General features: G+C 39.5%; 1 protein-coding gene across 1 annotated transcript in view; it reads left to right on the top strand.

Moving 5' to 3' along the window:
• LOC126272090 (laminin subunit alpha-1) overlaps nucleotides 1-21,990 on the top strand; it is a 1,228,077-nt gene that overhangs the window by 1,026,216 nt on the left and 179,871 nt on the right. The window contains exons 19-22 of the mRNA XM_049974652.1: nucleotides 12,953-13,207; nucleotides 16,870-17,040; nucleotides 18,379-18,551; nucleotides 18,710-18,844. Coding sequence (XP_049830609.1) covers nucleotides 12,953-13,207; nucleotides 16,870-17,040; nucleotides 18,379-18,551; nucleotides 18,710-18,844 — 734 coding nt within the window. The remainder of the gene's footprint in view (nucleotides 1-12,952; nucleotides 13,208-16,869; nucleotides 17,041-18,378; nucleotides 18,552-18,709; nucleotides 18,845-21,990) is intronic.

Genomic DNA, 21,990 nt, shown 5'->3' with positions numbered 1-21,990 from the left:
GTTAAGTGGCAGAGGGTGCTTTGTTCTGATGTTGAATGGCAGAGGATACTCTGTACTAACATTGTGTGGTAAAAGGCGCTTTGTACTGGTGTTTCAAGGCCACCTTACTGCAGCTACTGACGTAAACTACCACTACCAGGAGGCCAGTATCAGCCAGCTATTGTCAACTTCCTCAATGATGTGCATTGCAGGACACATCAAATATTAAGCTAATAGGAAGATTTTTGTGGTGTTATGTTTAAGGTGTGTGAGGGCAATTGTGGGAACAGGTCACGCAGAAAATGTAGCTTGAACTGAACTGGCATCTCTGCATTGCCCAAGGATTTCTACTAGCCCTGGTCTTTTTGCCTACTGTATCCTCTGCTGCCTTCTATATCTCATCTCTCAAAACTACTCACTCTTCTTCTACTGTATTCCTTTCTCCTTTTCTTGTTAATCATTCTGTAACACTCCCTCTGAAACCATCTGCAATCTCTGGTTCTTTCAGTTTAACCAGCCCCATCTCGATAAATTCCTCACTTTTTGCAGTTTCTTCAGTTTTAATCTGCAGAGCATAATCAATAAATTGTGGTCGGAGTCCACATCTGCCACTGGAAATGTCTTACAACTTAAAATCTGGTTCCTAAATCTCTGTCTAACCATTATATAATCAATAACAAACCTTCCGGTGACTCCAGGTCTCTTCAATATATACAACCTTCTCTCATGATCCTTAAAACAAGTGTTAGCTATGATTAAATTCTAACAGGCGGATTCCTTTTTCATCCCTTCTCCCCGCCCCCAGTTCGTATTCACATACTACTTTTTCTTTTCTTCCTTTACCTACTGTCGAATTCCAGTCCCCCACGACTATTAAATTTTCGGCTCCCTTAACGATCTGTGTAATTTCTTTTACCTCATCATACATACATTTTCTCAATTTCCTCCTCATCTACGAAGCTAGTTGGCAAATAAACTTGTACTACTGTGGAGGGTGCGCACTTCTTCTCTGTCTTGACTACAATAATGCATTCGCTATGCTGTTCATAGTAGCTTATCCACATTCCTACTTTTTTACTCATTATTAAATCTACACCTGCATTACCCCTGTTTGATTATGTATTTATAACACTGTATTCGTCAGAAGTCCTGCTCATCCTGCCACCAAACTTCATTAATTCCCATGGAGGATTTTTTTTAAAAAATCGCACTCTTGGTTGCTCACTAGGCGGGTGAACTTGAACGGGACTTAGCCGCTGGCGAGGCTGCCTCGGGCAACACGGGCTCTAGTATTACTAGGCCCATGTTGCAGAAAAATTAACTTTCGGTTTCGTAACCACAGTTGATAAGGCCGCTCGCTCGCTGCGCGGCAACCGGAAGTTATTCTGACTCCATGTCTTCCAAGTCAGAATGTTAGCATCAAGAAAAGCTTCAAGGCCACCATAATCTGCTTGATTGCCCCATACAACAACAAGTGTGAGCCAAGTACTACCTCCAAACACTGCTTGTACATCACAGGTAAAGTTGAGATGGAGTCCACGAAAAACATTTGGACCTCCAATCAATTGCTGTTTATTAAATTGACGAGCAAGGTCAATATCAATAGCTTTCAAACTCCTCGACGTTCGCAGAGCGAATGACGCTCCGTGCTGCGGTGCAGTGCAAGCCAGAACGCCTTATCGAACAACTTCCGGTTGCCGCGCAGGGAGCGAGCGGCCTTATCAACTGCGGTTACGCAACCGGAAGTTAATTTTTCTGCAACATGGGCCTAGTAATACTAGGGCCCGTGTTGCCCGAGGCAGTGTGAGCCAAAACAAATGGGTGTGCCACAGCAATGCCTCTGCGGCGTGCATGGCATCGTCGCTCACAGTGCAGTGTACCTGTCTATTGTAGTTTGAAAGTTATTGATATTGACCTTGCTGATCAATTTAATAAACAGCAATTGATTGGAGGTTCAAATGTTTTTCGTGGATCACTTGTGTTAACGTGCCACAGCAATGCCTCTGCAACGTGCATGGCGTCGTCGCTGGCGGCGCAGTGTACCTGTCTATCGCAGTTTGAAAGCTATTGATATTGATCTTCCTGGTCAATTTAATAAACAGCAATTGATTGGAGGTCCAAATGTTTTTCGTGGACTCCATCTCAACTTTACGTGTGATGTACAAGCAGTGTTTGGAGGTAGTACTTGGCTCACACTTGCTGCTGTATGGGGATGTAGATGTAGATGTATATCTAACTTCAACCTATCCATTTCCCTTTGTAAATTTTTTAACCAACCTACCTGATTAAGCAATCTGACATTCCATGCATTCCATAGGACACCAGTTTCATTTCACCTGAGACCGTCGTTCACCTGAGTAGTCCCCAACCTGAACAGTTTACCCAAGAGGATACCATCATCATTTAACCATACAGTAGAGCTGCATGCCCTTGTGAAAAAAATACGGCTGTAGTATCTCCTTGTTTGCAGCCATTTGCAGTACAATCACAGAAAGGCCATTTTGGTTAATGTTACAAGGCCAGATCAGTCAGTCATCCAGACTGTTGCCCCTGCAACTACTGAAAAGGCTGATGCCCCTCTTCAGGAACCATGTGTTTGTCTGGCCTCTAAGTAGATACCCCCTCTGTAGTGGTTGCATATACGACACAGTTATCTAGATCACTGCGACATGCAAACCATGCCACCAAAATGGCAAGGTCCGTGGTTCATTTGGGGGGGGGGGGGGGGGGTTGTCACTGAATGTTATATAATTGTAATAATAGTTTAAATATAGAACTTAGGCTTATTAATTTGTACATGTGCCATGAGATTTAAGAGTCTCAGTACTTTTACTATGGCTGGATGACTTTTCTGGTGTAGCAGTAATTTTGTTTACTGGGCACTGCTTAGAATTAAAATTAAAGTTCAAAGAACAGTGTTACTTAATTGAATGTCATCACTTATAACTTACAGGCTTTAAGCAGCGAACCCCAGAAAGTTCTTAGGTCACACAAACGTTATCTGTTCCACATTTAATTGGCATTTGGAGTGACATCTTGTAGCAGTGATGGAAGCTGCAAACTGTCACACCACCCAGTCTGCCCATCTGCAGCATCAGTTGGCCACCCGACACCAGCACCAGTTCAGTCCAAGCTACATTTTCTGTGTGACCTGTTCTCACAATTGCCCTCACACACCTTAAACATAACACCACAAAAATATTCCTATTAGCTTAATATTTGATGTGTCCTGCAATGCACATCATTGAGGAAGTTGACAATAGCTGGCTGACACTGGCCTTCTGGTAGTGGTAGTTTACGTCAGTAGCTGCAGTAAGGTGGCCTTGAAACATCAGTACAGAGCGCCCTCTACCACACAACATTAGTACAGAGTATCCTCTGCCATTCAACATCAGAACAGAGCACCCTCTGCCACTTAACATTGTTATGAAGCTCCCTCTGCCAGTGCAACATCATTAAATGCCTCCTTCACCTCGTAAGATGGTATGAAGTAACTACGAAGTAATATTTGCTATGGCTGCAGGAATGTACCAACGTAAACTCTTTGTTTCTGGTGTATCACAGCAGCAGCACATGTATTGTAAATCTAATATGGCTTACAAATAATGTGCTAAAATTAATCAGTATTTTCTTCATTCTTTTCCTCCGCTGCTTCTTTTATAGTTATTGATCTTTTTCATTTCTTTAGTTGGCAGTTAACAAATAGGCTATTCTTAAAACTGCACAGCTCTGTTTTTGTAAAAGACATTTCTTTCTGAAACATAAAATATAATCCAAATTATTTATCACTGTGTGAATATGTGACTCTCACTTATGATGTGACATCCTCAAGTTTGGAACACACATTTACAAAGTGATTAGCAATCATGGATTACTTTTTGACATTGTAGACATGTGGTATTCATCTGTCAGATACTTAACACCAGTTCGAAACTAGTTGCAGAATGATAAAACATAAATCTTTAGCAACCTGGTGCAGTTATTTCACAACAAAATGTCAAATAAATAAGCATGAGATGGACTTCAACCAAAAAATTGGAACATGAACTAGTTCAAATCTAAGCATTAAGAAATTTGATTGCTTTTTGTCGATAAATGCAGCAGCGACCTCACTAGAAAAAACATGCAGAAAAGAGAACATTGGTAGGGCACCAGTTGGCCTTTGGGTGCAACATACACAGGTGATACACAAAATGTATAAAAATCTTCTCACTGGAGATGTGAACAAACCTGCTGCCATGATATGGTAACAGAAAGTCTAGAGTGGAATGCAATTGATGGAGGAGTAAAGACAGTAAGTCTTCATATAGTTCATGTTTTTAGATGTTGATAGCACATAAACAAGATTGGAAACAATGTTAAGCTTTCGTACAATCTAATACAGGAAACACACACACACACACACACACACACACACACACACACACACACACAGACAGACAGACAGACAGACACACACACACACACACACACACACACACACACACACACACACACACACACACACACACACACCACACCACACTCGCGCGCATTGTCCTCGCTGATTACGTTCCACTGCCATTAAGCTAACGGCTAGGAAGGAGATGCGATAGAATTGTGGCATCCACCTCTACATGTTCATACATGCTCCACAAGCAGCTGTACGGTGCATGTTGGAGGTTACCCTGTGCCACTACTAGCCATTTCCTCTCCTGTTCAACTCATAAATAAAGCAGGAGAAAAGTGACTGTCTGTATGTCTCTATATGAACCCTGATTTATCTTATCTTCATTGTCTCTAGACGAAACTTATGTTTATGGCAGTAAGATCATTCTGCAGTCAGCTTTAAATACTGGTTCTTAAAATTTCCTTAGTAGTGTTCCCTGAAAAGAATGTCACCTCCTCATCAGGGATTCCCATTTGAGTTCCCAAAGCATTCCCGTAATACTAGCATATTGTTAGAGCCTACTGGTAACAAATCTAGCAGCCCACCTCTCAATCGCTTCAAAGTCTGCTTTTAATGTGACCTAGTGCATATCCCAAACACTTAAGCAGCACTCAAGAATAGGTTGCACTAGTGTGCCATATGTGGTCTCCTTTACAGTTGAAGTACACATTCCTAAAATTATCCCAATACACTGAAGGTGACTATTCATCTCCCCTACCACAATCCTCACATGCTCATTCCATTTCACATTGCTTTGCAACATTAGGCTCAGATATTTTAACAACATTACTGTGTCAAACAGGACACTGTTAATGCTGTATCTGAACATTGTTGTTGTTGTGGTCTTCAGTCCTGAGACTGGTTTGATGCAGCTCTCCATGCTACTCTGTCCTGTGCAAGCTTCTTCATCTCTCAGTACCTACTGCAACCTACATCCTTCTGAATCTGCTTAGTGTATTCATCTCTTGGTCTCCCTCTACGATTTTTACCCTCCACGCTCCCCTCCAATACTAAATTGGTGATCCCTTGATGCCTTAGAACATGTCCTACCAACCGGCCCCTTCTTCTGGTCAAGTTGTGCCACAAACTTCTCTTCTCCCCAATCCTAGTCAATACTTCCTCATTAGTTATGTGATCTACCCATCTAATCTTCAGCATTCTTCTGTAGCACCACATTTCAAAAGCTTCTATTCTCTTCTTGTCCAAACTATTTATCATCCATGTTTCACTTCCATACATGGCTACACTCCATACAAATACTTTCAGAAATGACTTCCTGACACTTAAATCTATACTTGATGTCAACAAATTTCTCTTCTTCAGAAACGCTTTCCTTGCCATTGCCAGTCTACATTTTATATCCTCTCTACTTCGTCCATCATCAGTTATTTTGCTCCCCAAATAGCAAAACTCCTTTACTACTTTAAGTGTCTCATTTCCTAATCTAATTCCTTCAGCATCACCCGACTTAATTCGACTACATTCCATTATCCTCGCTTTGCTTTTGTTGATGTTCATCTTATATCCTCCTTTCAAGACACTATCCATTCCGTTCAATTGCTCTTCCAAGTCCTTTGCTGTCTCTGACAGAATTACGATGTCATGGGAAAACCTCAAAGTTTTTATTTCTTCTCCATGGATTTTAATACCTACTCCGAATTTTTCTTTTGTTTCCTTTACTGCTTGCTCAATATACAGATTGAATAACATCAGGGAGAGACTACAACCCTGTCTCACTCCCTTCCCAACCACTGATTCCCTTTCATGTCCCTCAACTCTTATAACAGCCATCTGGTTTCTGTACAAATTGTAAATAGCCTTTCGCTCCCTGTACTTTACCCCTGCCACCTTTAGAATTCGAAAGAGAGTATTCCAGTCAACATTGTCAAAAGCTTTCTCTAAGTCTACAAATGCTAGAAATATAGGTTTGCCTATCCTTAATCTTTCTTCTAAGATAAGGTGTAAGGTCAGTATTGCCTCACGTGTTCCAACATTTCTACGGAATCCAAACTGATCTTCCCTGAGGTCGGCTTCTACTAGTTTTTCCATTCGTCTGTAAAGAATTCGCGTTAGTATTTTGTAGCTGTGACTTATTAAACTGACTGTTCGGTAATTTTCACATCTGTCAACACCTGCTTTCTTTGGGATTGGAATTATTATATTCTTCTTGAAGTCTGAGGGTATTTCACCTGTCTCATACATCTTGCTCACCAGATGGGAGAGTTTTGTCAGGACTGGCTCTCCCAAGGTCGTCAGTACTTCCAATGGAATGTTGTGTACTCCGGGGGCCTTGTTTCGACTCAGGTCTTTCAGTGCTCTGTCAAACTCTACACGCAGTATCGTATCTCCCATTTCATTTTCATCTACATCCTCTTCCAATTCCATAATATTGTCCTCCAGTACATCGCCCTTGTATAGACCCTCTATATACTCCTTCCACCTTTCTGTTTTTCCTTCTTTGCTTAGAACTGGGTTTCCATCTGAGCTCTTGATGTTCATACATGTGGTTCTCTTATCTCCAAAGGTCTCTTTAATTTTCCTGTAGGCAGTATCTATCTTACCCCTAGTGAGATAAGCATCTACATCCTTACATTTGTCCTCTAGCCATCCCTGCTTAGCCATTTTGCACTTCCTGTCGATCTCATTTTTGAGACGTCTGTATTCCTTTTTGCGTGCTTCATTTACTGCATTTTTATATTTTCTCCTTTCATCAATTAAATTCAATATGTCTTCTGTTACCCAAGGATTTCTACTAGCCCTTGTCTTTTTACCTACTTGATCCTCTGCTGCCTTCATTACTTCATCCCTCAAAGCTACCCATTCTTCTTCTACTGTATTTCTTTCCCCCATTCCTGTCAATTGCTCCCTTATGCTCTCCCTGAAACTCTGTACAACCTCTGGTTCTTTCCGTTTATCCAGGTCCCATCTCCTTAAATTCCCACCTTTTTTCAGTTTCTTCAGTTTTAATCTACAGGTCATAACCAATAGATTGTGGTCAGAGTCCACATATGCCCCTGGAAATGTCTTACAATTTAAAACCTGGTTCCTAAATCTCTGTCTTACCATTATATAATCTATCTGATACCTTTTAGTATCTCCAGGCTTCTTCCATGTATACAGCCTTCTTTTATGATTCTTGAAGCATATGTTAGCTATTATTAAGTTGTGCTCTGTGCAAAATTCTACCAGGCGGCTTCCTCTTTCATTTCTTAGCCCCAGTCCATATTCACCTACTACGTTTCCTTCTCTCCCTTTTCCTACTACCGCATTCCAGTCACCCATGACTATTAAATTTTCGTCATCCTTCACTATCTGAATAATTTCTTTTATTTGATCATACATTTCTTCAATGTCTTCGTCATCTGCAGAGCTAGTTGGCATAAAACTTGTACTACTGTAGTAGGTGTGGGCTTCGTATCTATGTTGGCCACAATAATGCGTTCACTATGCTGTTTGTAGTAGCTTACCCGCATTCCTATTTTCCTATTCATTATTAAACCTACTCCTGCATTACCCCTATTTGATTTTGTGTTTATAACCCTGTAGTCACCTGACCAGAAGTCTTGTTCCTCCTGCCACCGAACTTCACTAAATCCCACTATATCTAATTTTAACCTATCCATTTCTCTTTTTAAATTTTCTAACCTACCTGCCCGATTAAGGGATCTGACATTTCACGCTCCGATCCGTAGAACTCCAGTTTTCTTTCTCCTGATAATGACATCCTATTGAGTAGTCCCCGCCTGGAGATCCAAATGGGGGACTATTTTACCTCCGAAATATTTTACCCAAGAGGACGGCATCATCATTTAATCATACAGTAAAGCTGCATGCCCTCAGGAAAAATTACGGCCGTAGTTTCCCCTTGCTTTCAGCCGTTCGCAGTACCAGCACAACAAGGCCGTTTTTGTTATTATTACAAGGCCACATCAGTCAATCATCCAGACTGTTTCCTCTGCAACTACTGAAAAGGCTGCTGCCCCTCTTCAGGAACCACACGTTTGTCTGGCCTCTCAACAGACACCTCTCTGTTGTGGTTGCACCTACGGTACGGCTATCTGTATCGCTGAGGCACACAAGCCTCCCCACCAACGGCAAGGTCCATGGTTCATGGGGGGAGGATCTGAACATTTGCTGATGAGGCTTTGATGTCAGAGATGAGTGGCTGTAGAATGATACAAGATGACTTAGACCAAATTTGTAGCTGGTTTGCCTCTAAATGAAGAAAAATGTAACTTAATGTGGATGAGCAGAAAAAGTAAACCATCTGAACATTAATGGTTTATTTTTTCTGCTCATCCACATTAAGTTACATTTTTCTTCATTTAGAGACAAACCAGCTACAAATTTGGTCTAAGTCATCTTGTATCATCCTACAGCCATTTATCTCTGACATCACAGCCTCATCAGCAAACAACCACAGATTGCTTCCAACCCTGTGTGACAGATCATTTATGTATAGAAAATAATAGTAGTTCTATCAAACTTTCCTGGGACACTCCTGACGATACCTTTGTCTCTGATGAACATTTATCATTGGGGACAACATATTGGTTACTACCTAAGAAATATTTGAGCCACTTGCATATCTGGGAACCTATTCAATGTGGTCATACCTCCATTAACAGTCTACAGTTGGTGGCCAAGTCAAATGATTTTTGGAAATATAGAAATAGGGAATCTGCTTGTTGCCCTTCATACATTGAGTGATGCTTTCTAAAATAGTGCTGATTTGTGGACATAAGTTTTTTGGTCTCTGGGAAATTTATGATATGCGACATTAAGAATATTGGTCTTTAATTTTGTGGGGCCATTCTTATTGCCTTTCTGGTATACTGGAGTCACGTGCACTGTTTTCCAGTTGCTTGGAACTTAGCACTAGGTGAAGGATTCATGATAAATGTAAGCTCTTACTTAGCTGTAAAGAACTCTTTGTAAAACTGCAGTGGGATTCCATCTGGACCTGGTGACTTGCTTGTTTTCAATTCTTTCAGTTGTTTCTGTACACCAAGGATGCTTATTACTAAATTGTCCAGACAGGACTCTGAGAGACGGTGAAACAATAGTATGTTTGTGCAATTCTCCTGCGTGAATTATTTCCTAAATGTGAAATTCAAAACTTTGGCTTTGGTTGTGCTATCTTTTACTGTCACACCAGACTGCTGAATGAGTGACTCAAATGAAGCCTTAAACCTGCTTAGTGATTTTACGTAGGACCAGGATTTTATCAGATTCTTAGCCAGATCTTGTGCTAAGGTATGATGGTGGTAGTTATTGTATGCTTTGTGCATAGTTCTTTTGATACATGGATCTCTATTAACTTTTGCATGTTGTCCTTTGAACTTAGAATGGAACAGCCTTTGCTTTTGTAGCATTTTTGGAAGTTTTTTGCTAAACCATGTAGGGTCTTTTCTGCCCTTAATCCACTTGCTAGACATATACTTGTTCAGAGCTTGATTTACAATGTGGTTGAATTTTGCCCGTAGCTCCTGTATGTCCATTATACGGGAACTAAATGATTTCAGTCCATTGGCTAAGTGAGATGCTAACAGCTACTTATTTGCTCTCTCGGGCAGAAATGCTCTCCTAGCCTTCTTGACTGAGTTATTCCCTGTCGTAACCATTCTCGCTGTGATGACATCACGATCAGTAATCATCATCTCTGTAAGGACGCCATCGATAAAGTCCGGCCTGTATATAGCTACAAGGCCTAAGATATTTCCATTGTGTATGACCAAACAGTCAAAAATAAGGAAATCTGTATTATTCATAATAATAAAGAACGGTAGAACATAATTTGGTCAAATTCCTAGGAATGAAATTGGAGACAACATTTTTGTGAACTGCATTGAACACTTCCTCCTACAGCGTCTAATCTGTTTTTCTGATAAATATTCCATAACTCACTAAATAGTTCAGAACTTTCTACTTTGGGTTTTAGCCAGCTCTCAGTCCCAAGAATAATTCAAGCATTACAACTTTCTGGGAGGCAGTAAATTCAGGAACTTTGCTATGAATACTTTGACAATTTACTGAATAAATTGTGACAGTCAAAGTGTTTTGGATGGATGTGTGTGTGTGTGTGTGTGTGTGTGTGTGTGTGTGTGTGTGTGTGTGTGTGTGTGCGAGTGTACACCTGTCCTTTTTTTCCCCTAAGGGAAGTCTTTCCGCTCCCGGGATTGGAATGACTCCTTACCCTCTCCCTTAAAACCCACATCCTTTCGTCTTTCCCTCTCCTTCCTGAAGAAGCAACCATCGGTTGCGAAAGCTAGTAATTCTGTGTTTGTGTGTTTTGTTCATGTGCCTGTCTGCCGGCGCTTTCCCGCTTGGTAAGTCTTGGAATCTTTGTTTTTAATATATTTTTCCCATGTGGAAGTTTCTTTCTGTTTTTACTGTGAATGTGATTTGATGTTCCTATCTGCGTATTGAGTGGCGAGTATTCATCAGAGTACCTAACCAGTGAGCTTATCATAGAGTAGGCAGTGGGGGTTCTTGTGGCACACAATAAAGTGCTGGAGTGGATTGGTTGGATGGGGGGATGGGAGAGGGATTGTGCAGAAAGGATGAAATGGAGGGTGTGGAGGAAGTGGCGGAGGTTGGTGTGGGATAGGATATAGTGGAAACAAAAGTTAGGGCGCAACTAATGGCAGGTACAGAAAAACGTCAAGGCAGGGGCACTAAAGAGATCTTGAGCTACCTTTACTTTTACATAAAAAAAAATAATCAAGTCACATGTAAAGTTTAATAAAAGTTTTATTTAAGCTATTGTTACGTTATTAGTAAAAATTTTGTTACTGAGAAATTACTAAGAATTACTATTATTAATACTTCACAATCAACTGATCACTCCCTCTCTTGACTAATCTTCACACTTGCACTTGCTACAACTAGGACTTTTTACTTATTCATTCCTCAGTCTTAATATTTCTGGTTCACAATGTAAACTGGCTTCCTGTTTGACGAATAGTCCATATTTATAATACTACATATCGAAGGGTCTCTATCTACATGCCCAACAGAAATGTATAAAATACGATGATGCAGACATGCATGCTACATAGAAAAGTACAACTACTCGATAACTCGATTCAGTCTATAGTCGACTGACAAAAGAAACAAACGAATAGCATGTGGTTTGATTGTTTGGGATGGTGCGGGTGGCAATGTGCAATGCGATTGGCCCCGCAGGGAGAGGGGGGGGTGCATGCCCCCCCCCCCCATATGTATCCGCCACAGGCTTCAACTACCTACCATTATACCTGGAAATGGGTAACATTCTATCCAAAATCCTTTCCAGTTTTCCCAAAATGGAATTCCACAACCCAATAAACTTATAAAATATTGTGTCCCATCCTAATGAAACTCCTACCTCAACCTGTTACCACAATGGTCATATCCTTGTGAATGACTTGGGAAAATACCTGACCTATACACCCAACCATCACATACTAAGAAAATAACAAGCATATCCTGTTGTGTAAGTCAGAGCCACCTGGAAAGGCAGTTGTGCTAATAACAGCTCTTTTATATAGCTTTCACACAGCTATTTCTGTGAACATGACTTCCAATCAACTGTCAACTCGAGTGAACAGCCATCGTCAAACTGGCAAAGAGCGGAGTGTACCACCGAGTGGGAGAATGTGCTGTTAACACTCAGAACCTGTGTCATCTCGATCCCCCCCCCCCCCCCCCCCCCCCCCCCCTCCATCTCGTAATACAAACATCTTTTAACCAAGTAGATAGGAATTGTCCTATATTTCTTGTCTCCATGCAGCTCCTCCTCCTCCCCCCTCCCCCCTTCCCCCATGAATTTTTAATTTGTTTTGATATTTTCATTATGTATGTTTTAGCAGACTTCCTGTGTAAAGTCAGTTTGACCCAATGCTTGAACAATTAGAGTAGGTGTTACTCTGACAGGTGTGATGTAATAGTGATGCTGAAACTTGAAGAAATAACCTCTTCTTCATGTGACACCGAAAGAATGAATTTAATAGTTTTTAATCAGATGAGTGTGTAAGCCACTTGGAAGATTACTCAAAACCAGTCCAATGACGTGGAATCAAATATCGATAAAATCCTGAGTTTTATCTGAAGTTTGATGTTCCACATTTTTGGAAATGAAGATACAGATGCCTGCTGTATATTTCTGGAGTTGTGACATATTGTTTGAGTCATCCTGTATAAACAAAACAGTGACAGCAAAAAGCATCACCTTATTCAAATGCCAAAAGAATAATTCAGATTCCTTAAGATTTATATCTGCCACTCACCACATAGCAACATAAAACAGTGGAGCTACATTGTGATATTGAGAGTGTTTGAAATTTATAATATGAATATAAAATATGACTGTTCGCAATACATGCTCCTTTTCTGTAACATATCGAAAGAAGAGTTGTTGACACAATAAAGCTCAATATTTATTAAGATTTTGTACTCTTTTGACATCTCACAGTGCCATGAAGATACCTTTCTATAATCAATTTATGAAACATGCTCAAATGTGAATACATTGTTGTAAATTGTCAAAAACTTTTTTTATAGGCAAATGTTGTTGGAAAAAAATGTAATGAGTGCAAGGAAGGTACGTTTGGTCTACAAGCAGATAATCCAGATGGATGCACTCAGTGTTTCTGCTTTGGTCGTACCACAGCTTGCACCCAGGCTGGGCTGACCTGGAGCCAAATTATGATGCCCAGGTCAAGGACTCTTGAAGTAATGTACACTACAGATCCTCCCCAGTTTAAAGGAATGCCATCAGTATTCCCATTAGAGTCACAGGACATCAATTATATACAGGTAAGACTGTTACAGCTATGCACCATGACTGTCAATGTTAATTAAAAGTGTAAAATGGAAATTTATATCTGTTATCTCGTAATAAACCTTTTATCTTCTCAGATGACATTTGGCTGGATTTCCTGTATTGGTTACTGGAAGCTTTTCTTAATCCAGGATGGTACACTATTACAGTTTAAAACCACTTATATCAAGCATTTATTGCTGGGAATAAATTTGACAACCTGTTTCTGTGTGGCCATGTTTACCCTATAACTAACCGATGTGGTCAAATTAAGCTTTACTTTTTCTCACAATGTATATTGAGGTCTCAGGAGCTTAGGAAAGCAGAATGATTACATATTTTTCCTAACAACTCAGTTGTTCATGATTACTCGTTTTTCATGTGGGAGCTGTAATTAAAAAGTGCGTTCACAAAAGTTAAAAAGAAAGTAAAAAAACATCAAGAAACTCATTTTATTGAATTATTTGAATAGTATACTTTGCTGATGTCTTACAAAATTATATTTCACAGATAAACTCTATATCTGTAGTACAGTAGCAGAAGACTTTTCTGTCAGCTTTCCATTGCAGATAAAAAATATATAAAAGTCATGACTTTTATTCCAAAACTGAACTTCTGTAGATTACTTATTTTATATCAGTAATGTGTTAGTTTATTTTAATTTACTGAACAAATAATAATTTAGTAAACTGACTCATTAAGGTACTGCACTTCATTATTTTCATTGTCCTGTTTATCATAACACTCTGGGGCCTTCCCATGGAACTCTTGGACTTCTGGTGACAATGTATCAAAAAATCTCATTAGTTTCTTTACATCATCAGCTATTTTGACACTTACATGTTTCTAGGTTTCATTTCACCTGATCAGTCAATGTCTGTGAAACTGTGTTAGTTTTCATCACTTCATCAATGATTGGAGAGGAACAGAATGTTGTTTTGGCTAGGCAGATTTCTTTTTAAAGAAAAAAAGAGAAATCACCCTTGGAGCTATACATTTTGTTTTAATGGTAGCTTCTTTTTCGTGGCTGAGAATCTCATAATAGTGTGGTGGCAAGATTATGGTTTTAAGTTTTCTCAGTTCCTTTTTCAATAATGCCAACGACCCTGCCAGGGGGATGTAACTGTGACCACTGATTGGGAAGTATTGAGCTACTTTGTAATAAACTAGCAGTAAATTTTTACCATAAACAATATATGTTCACATTTGGCAAAACTCATTTTTTTTATAAAAGTCAAGTTTAGAAAAATTCAAGTTTTGTTTGCAAGACCAAACGAAAATAACAAATTCAATAAAATCAATGTACTGCAATGGATTCGTCTCATTTAGAAATACACGGATGCATATATACGAGGGCTGTTCAGAAAGTAGGGAATGTTTTCGTCTGACTGACTCTGCTAGGCATGCGCCGATTGCATATATTTTGGTATGTGTGTGCTCGACTGCTCAGTCAGCATCCATCCGTGACAGTGCGAATGTCTCTCCACATCTGGTTTGTTCGATATTCGAATTTGAAATGAGTGCCGCAATTGCAAATCCCGCCAGTTGTGAGGTGCGGTCTGTGATATGGTTTTTGTTGGCAAAGAAACCTAAAACCCATAGAAATTTATCATGAACTGCGCAGAGTGTACGTAAACAATGTAATGAGTGAATGTTCCGTCCAGAAATGGTGCATTCGGTTTAAAAATGGCCGAACCAACGCTCATGATGAAGAGAAGAGTAGACACCCGAGCATTGTGACTGATGATCTTGTCACTAAAGTTGATGAAACGTTTCGTGAAAACTGTTGCTTCACAATAATGGAGCTTTTGCTTTCTTTTCCACAACTTTCACGGATTTTGTTGTTTGAAATTGTCACTCAGAAGCTAGGCTATCACAAATTTTGTGCACGATAGGTGCCTAAAATGCTTACAGAGCACCATAAGAACAGCGAAGGGGGGCAACGTTGACATTTCTGGAGGCCTACCAAAAACATGGTGATTCATTACTGGATCGAATCGTAACTGGTGATGAGACTTTAGTGAAACACCTCAATTGCACAACAAAATTACAGTCCATGGAGTGGTGTCACACAAAGGCCCCCAGAAACCAAGAAAATGTTTGCAAACCTTGTCAGCAAGGAAGTGGATGGTGACAGTGTTTTGGGATAGCCAAGGTGTGCTACTTATTGATTTTCTTGATTGTGGAGCAACCATAAATTCTGCCTAATACTGTCAAACTTTGCACAGCCTTAGAAGAGCAGTTCAGAACAAAAGCCGAGGAAAGCTGACGTCCAAAATTTTGTTTTTGCACAACAATGCACGACCTCACATGGCAAACTGCACTAAAGAACTCCTTAATTTGTTCAGATGGTAAAATTTTCCCTCATCTGCCCTACAGCCCCGATCTTGCATCAAGCGGCTTCTACTTGTTTCCCAAGATGAAGAATTGGCTTGCAACGCAGCGCTTTGATGACGACGCAGAGCTCCAGGTGGGCATGACTCACTGGCTGAAGTCTCAGGTGGCAGAATTTTATGACGAAGGTCTTTCAAAGCTTGTCCACAACTATGATAAGTGCCTCAGTGTACTTGGTGACTGTGTGGAAAAGTAATGTCAGTCGCTCTTTCAGATGTATATAATAAAATGTATTTCTTGTACTTCTTTTATGCCAAAACATTCCCTACTTTTTGACTAGCCCTCATAATTCATTTTTGCAAATTATATAGCAGTTGAGTTTTGTGAAAATGGTCCTCAATTTGTACAGTTTAGTTCATGGTCCAAATGTGATACAATGTGGTACGTTAAACCAAGCAAGCACAGGGAGTCTGGACATGATTGAAGTCAAACAATTACATTGGTATTGTCATAGAAAGAGAAATGATCACCAAAGGACACCTTCAGGATTATTTTAATTGAAATGTTCCTTGAACAGGATCAAAAGGAAGACTTCTTGATATTTGGGAAGAATATCTTCAATGATCTCAAAACTAGATTGTGAATTGTCAGTAATTAGAATAAAAACTATAAGATGGACAAAACACAGTACAGGGAGCTCATACAGAAAGACATCTAGCTTGATAAAGTCTTGGAATTATGGCAATAGTGAACGAAAAAAGTCCAAAACAGTGGCAGTTTGATAAAATTTATGTTTTGAAACTTCATGTTGGTCACTTTGAGGAGATATTCATGAGACTGTCTTCGTGATGATCTTGACACATTGTAGCCTTTGGGAATGTACTTCTAGACCTAATTTACCTCTGTTGGAAATTTTTAAATGGCCTATTATGAGCGAAGAGCACAAATTAAGTTGCATAATTTAAACTAAACATAAAATGTCTTCTTAAGGTAACAATCACTTTTATGATTATACATGCTGAGAAATAGGAAAGTTAACAACCCAAAAGTTTAAAATCAAATGATGGAAACTCCAGGTAGGAATATCAACAATGTAAGTTTGACAGATTGCTATTTACGATAAAGAAGACATGTAAAGTTGCAGACAGGCACAATTAAAAGACACTTACATAGAGTGTTTGATCACAGCCTTCATCAGTAAAGAGAAACACAAATGATTCACACGCAAAAGCAACCAAGCCTCATTCATACACGCCTGCCAAACTCCAGCATCTTGGACTGGAACCAGAAGTTCTTGTACAGCACATCTCTCCATTGTTCACAGGTTCAAATTCCAGGAAAAAACGTCCTTTTTAACACCTCAGGAGGTAATTTAAACGTAACTAACAGTCTCCTAATCATACCAGGTGAAGCAGGAGACGTTAAAATTGGAAGCAACTATCTTTTTGGAACTCCACTGTACTGGCAGCTACCAAAACAGTTTCTTGGTGACAAGGTATTTATACTGAAAATAATATTGGAACATTGTTTTGTCCCTGTTCTAGATTGCAATAAGTAAAGCAGCGCATTAATCCATAGTTTTGCTATTGTGTGGTTGTAGGAAAAATTGCAATGAAAACTTGACAGATTATTCAATTTGTGATTGTATGGATGTTAACTTCTTATTGTTATTTTCATATAGAATAATAATGTTACAGATAATGATAGTTTTGCAGAAATCTCTGTTTGCACAGAATTACTATTTATTGATGCCGTTTAACAGCTAGGTATAATTCTACAGTAGTCTGAGAGCTAGTGATGAATACAGAGAGTGAACAAACAAAGAAATGGAAGATCATGTACAATATGCTGCAGATAACTCTGATTATAAATTAATTGATAAGTGTGGTTCCACTTTCTTTTTTGTGAACATTTTTTTCCATATTGGAAAATTGTACTAAGAACAAAACTGTGAAGTAACAGTAAATTTTCATCCGTTGATTCCTCATAATTTTATACTATGCCTGTCACTGATATTCTCTCTCTCTCTCTCTCTCTCTCTCTCTCTCTCTCTCTCTCTCTCTCTCTCTCTCTCTCTTTCCTTTGCTTCCCTCCTTCCCTGCTTCCCTGCCTCCCTCCCTTCCCCCCTTCTCTTTTTCTCACCTCCTCCTCCCTCCTCTCTCCTCTCTCCCCTCCCCTCACATCCGCCCTACCGAAAAACAATCTTCTATGGATAATTCCATATTCAAACATTAAAAACATAAAAAATATTTTTGTACAAGACCTTCCTTCGAATTTTTGTGATATACTGTGTTCACAACTGAACTGGCATAGTGCTGGAGGTGTGGAAAAATATTGCTTAATATTCCTGCTGATTCGTTAGCACATTAACATCAAATTGGAAAATACATCTTCAGTAATGGAAGGAGTAAAGATAACAATTCATCCTATAGTTCAGGCCTTGAATCATCAATAGATGCAACAACAAGATTGAGACTGTTGTTGAGTTTTCAGAAAAATCCTCCATCACTTGAGAAAGGCTAGGAAAACTGTGGGAAAAGCTGCAGATGGATGATAAAAGAGAGAAAAAACAGATGTAGAGCACAAGTCAGCAACAAAGGATGGGTGGAACAAGGTTAAGACCGAAGGGATCCATGTGCTGATATAAAACTAGTTGTTTTTCTACTAGATGATTTGTGATATATCAACTCTTTAACAAAGGCTGTGTTTATTAAGTTCAAGTATTGTGAAAGCGTCATTTAGAGCTGTGATATTTGCAATAGTTGCCAGTTTGATGATTGCAAACGTATAGCAAACTGTAGATTACATTTCTTGTATTTGGTGCTCTTTCTAGATATTGTCTTATGGTGGTTATCTACGATTTACAATCCAATCTGAAAACAGCAACAGAATTTTTCCTGTGAAGACAGTGCCATCACATCCTCTGGTACAATTACAGGGAAATGGAAGAGTAATTTTGGAGTATTATCCTGTTGCATCAAATCCTCATGGACATTATGAAATCAGGTAAAACTACTTATTTTAGTATAAATTGTGTTCTTCACTGAAATAATTGTTTTTTATTTTGAATTAACATAAGCTCTCTTACTGAATGACTGGAATTTCTGTATGTTTTATATGCTTGGTAACCAGGGTGTAATTTCATTCAGTTCGTAATGTTTCAGGTTCCATGAATCTTTGTGGAGACAGAAAGGGAAGCTAGGAGAAAAAGTAACACGGGAGATATTAATGATTGCTTTGCAAAACATTCAACATATACTGATACGTGCAACAGACTCACTAGATTTCTCAAAGGTTGTGTAGGTATAGCCTCATTTTACGTCAAATTCTTATGCGAAACTATTTTTCAAATTGTAATCTGTTCATTCAACATTGTGCTATGTTGCACATTTAAACATTCAACAGAAAATGATAGAAATTTGTGTAATTGTGAGCTCCTTTATCTATTTTCAAATATATGATGCTGATGTGCATGTCACTGCATTTTAAGTACGATTTTGCAAAGGGTTCCCCCCCCCCCCCCCTCCCCCCCACACACACACACTGGTATCAGCAGATCAGATCATTACTATATTAGAGAAGGAAAGTTGCTACTCACCATGTAGCAGAGATGCTGAGTCGCGATAGACACAACAAAAAGATTCACACGTCTGCAGTCCCAGTGTGGTTTCAGTTATGCGAGACTGCAGACGTGTGTACAAGTTGTGTTTGCATAACTGTGTGTGTGCGCGTGTGTATTTTGCTGACAAAGGCCTTATTGGCTGAAAGCTATAATTGTGTGAATCTTTTTGTTGTGCCTATTGCGACTAGTATCTCCGCTCTATGGTGATTAGCAACTTTCCTTCTCTAATATTGGTACATTCCATCCTAGATTTTCCATTGTTTGATCATCACTATATCCTTCATTTGATACACTTTAGACCTATTGCAAAAACTCAGACTCAAACACGGTTTATTGGGGAAAATGTTTGCATATAAACACTAAATACTGTGAACATAAAATTAATACTTTGTTACAATAAAGTTTATCTATTTATGTATTCGTATATGTATACAAACACAATCAAATTAAAATACTAATTATATGTTTTGAGAATTTCATATAAATGGGATCTACTGCCAGTACAAAATTACTGGTGAACCTGACAGTGTTTCACAATTACTAAATATGTATGGGAATTGGATATACATCCTAATCCTCCCTTCTTTCTGCACATCTCCTTTCTCTCTGCCCATTTCCTTCTTCCCTATCTGTCTACCTCCTTCCCCCATCTCCATCTTCTCTCCCTCTCTCTGTCCACCCCTCTCCGCTCCTCTACCCACCTCCTTTCTTCTGCTTTCTGTGGCCTTGAGTCTTCTTTTATTCTTAGTGCAAAGAAAACCTGGATTGAGAATTGAATACACATAAGTAATGGGATAAATCAGTTCGTACCATTTGTATATGGGGTAGGAGAAACCTCTCCAGCTGGTGGATCTGTGAGGATAGTAGCTGCACATAGTTTTTTAATATGCAAAAAGGATAGGATTGCAAAGGTTTGGATGATTCAGATTCCATAGTAATATTATTATAAATATAAGCCGATAAGTCATAAATATTCAAGTCATAAATATGGCTTTACTGTTTTCCGTTGAAACCGACTGCAAGGAAGAAAATAAAACAGCTCACTGTTCTGTTTACAGTATTTGTTTAAAATTATACAGGGTACGTTCCGAAAGTAATGCAATTGAATTTCCCGCGCCGCTCCTAGTAGTCGGAGTGGGAGCAGGCCACATGGAGTAGGTGGGGGGGACACTAAGCTTTGCCGCGAAACCGGTTTCAGTGCTCTCCGAGCTGTGGAAGCGGCAGGACGTCTGTTATTGTAAACCTCTGCGCGCCGACCGTGTCACGGAAAAAATGGGATCGAGCAACGTTACGCGATTAAGTTTTGTGCTAAACTGAACAAATCTTTTGAGGAGACTAACAAAATGATTTGTGAGGCTTACGGGGACTCTGCTCTGTCCTACTCACAAGTTTCGAGGTGGTTAAAGGCCTTTAAGCCCAAAAAGGCAAGAATGAGCAAATCAAAAGTGAAAACAATGCTCATTGTCTTTTTCGACAGCAAAGGAGTGGTCCATAAGGAGTTTGTTCCTCAAGGACAGACAGTTAACGCTGCCTCCTACGTGGATGTGCTGGAAAGACTCTGCAAAAGGGTCGTCAGGACGAGAAAGGACATCTCCGCTACCTGGCAACTCCATCACGACAACGCGCCTTGCCACAACGCGCTATGAGTCCGCGAGTTCCTGGCCAAACACCAGGTGCCAACGCTGCCCCACCCCCCCTATAGTCCTGACCTCGCCCCAGCTGACTTCTTTTTGTTTCCTAGGATTAAGTCAGCCCTGAAAGGAACCCGTTTTTCGTCCATAGACGAGATCCAATCCGCCGTGACGAAGACCTTGCGAGAGGTCCCAGAAGACGCCTTCCAGGGCGCGTACCGGTCATGGCAGAGTCACTGGAAAAAATGTGTAGAGGCCCAAGGACAGTACTTTGAAGAATTTTAAGTGTTTGTGCAAATATGTTCAATAAATTACTTTTAAAAAAAATAATTGCATTACTTTCGGAACGCACCCTGTATGTAAGGAGAAAGAATATACATGGGAGAAAAAGTTTGTCTTCAGTCTCGCAAACTGACATATGGCCAGGAGAGTGGTGTGCTGACCACATGCTTCTACATATCCGCATCCAGTGACACCTGTCGGCTGAGGATGACATGGTGGCCAGTCAATACAGTTGGCCTTCCAAGGCCTGTTTGGATGGAGATTAGTTTAGTTAGAAACGAGTTTGTCTAATGGTTTAAATGCCCTGCTATTCTATTTAAAACCTGCAAGGAAGAAAATAAAACTGCCCATTTTTACAGCACAGCATTTTCTTTCTCTCAGCTGGTTGTAACAAAAATCGCATATATGCTTGCTTAAAAACATATACAGGCTATGTCCACCTGAAAGTTTATTAGAGTATCATGTAAAATCTAAAGTAAATTAGTCTAGAAATTTTTGAGATTTTTTAAATAAAAAGCTTTAATCTTGTCTTTATATATTAATATAGATTAAGTGATGTCATTTATCCTTTATTTGACTGTAATTAGTAAACACAATCAACTGATTTCAGCCTTTACGACTATTTGAATGATACCTCGTAAACACTGAGGGGTACAATTGATTCAGTATACAAGCACCCTGTTTACTGCTGAATCAATTACAGAACCTGTGCTGAACTCTGATTTCTTTCTGTGCAGATGTAGGTGTAAAATAGATTTAACATGCATTTTGCTGAGTTATCTGAATGTTTTGACCTCTTGATACTGCTGTTTGTGTAGCGTTCTTTAGTAATTACAGCCAAATAAAGAAAAGTGACATCAATTACTAATGACTTAAAATTAGAAAATGTTTGAGTAATACCTTAAAAGTG

Source organism: Schistocerca gregaria, chromosome 5 (assembly GCF_023897955.1).
Source record: "Schistocerca gregaria isolate iqSchGreg1 chromosome 5, iqSchGreg1.2, whole genome shotgun sequence".
Lineage (NCBI taxonomy): Eukaryota > Metazoa > Arthropoda > Insecta > Orthoptera > Acrididae > Schistocerca > Schistocerca gregaria.
This window is presented reverse-complemented; position numbering and strand designations above follow the sequence as displayed.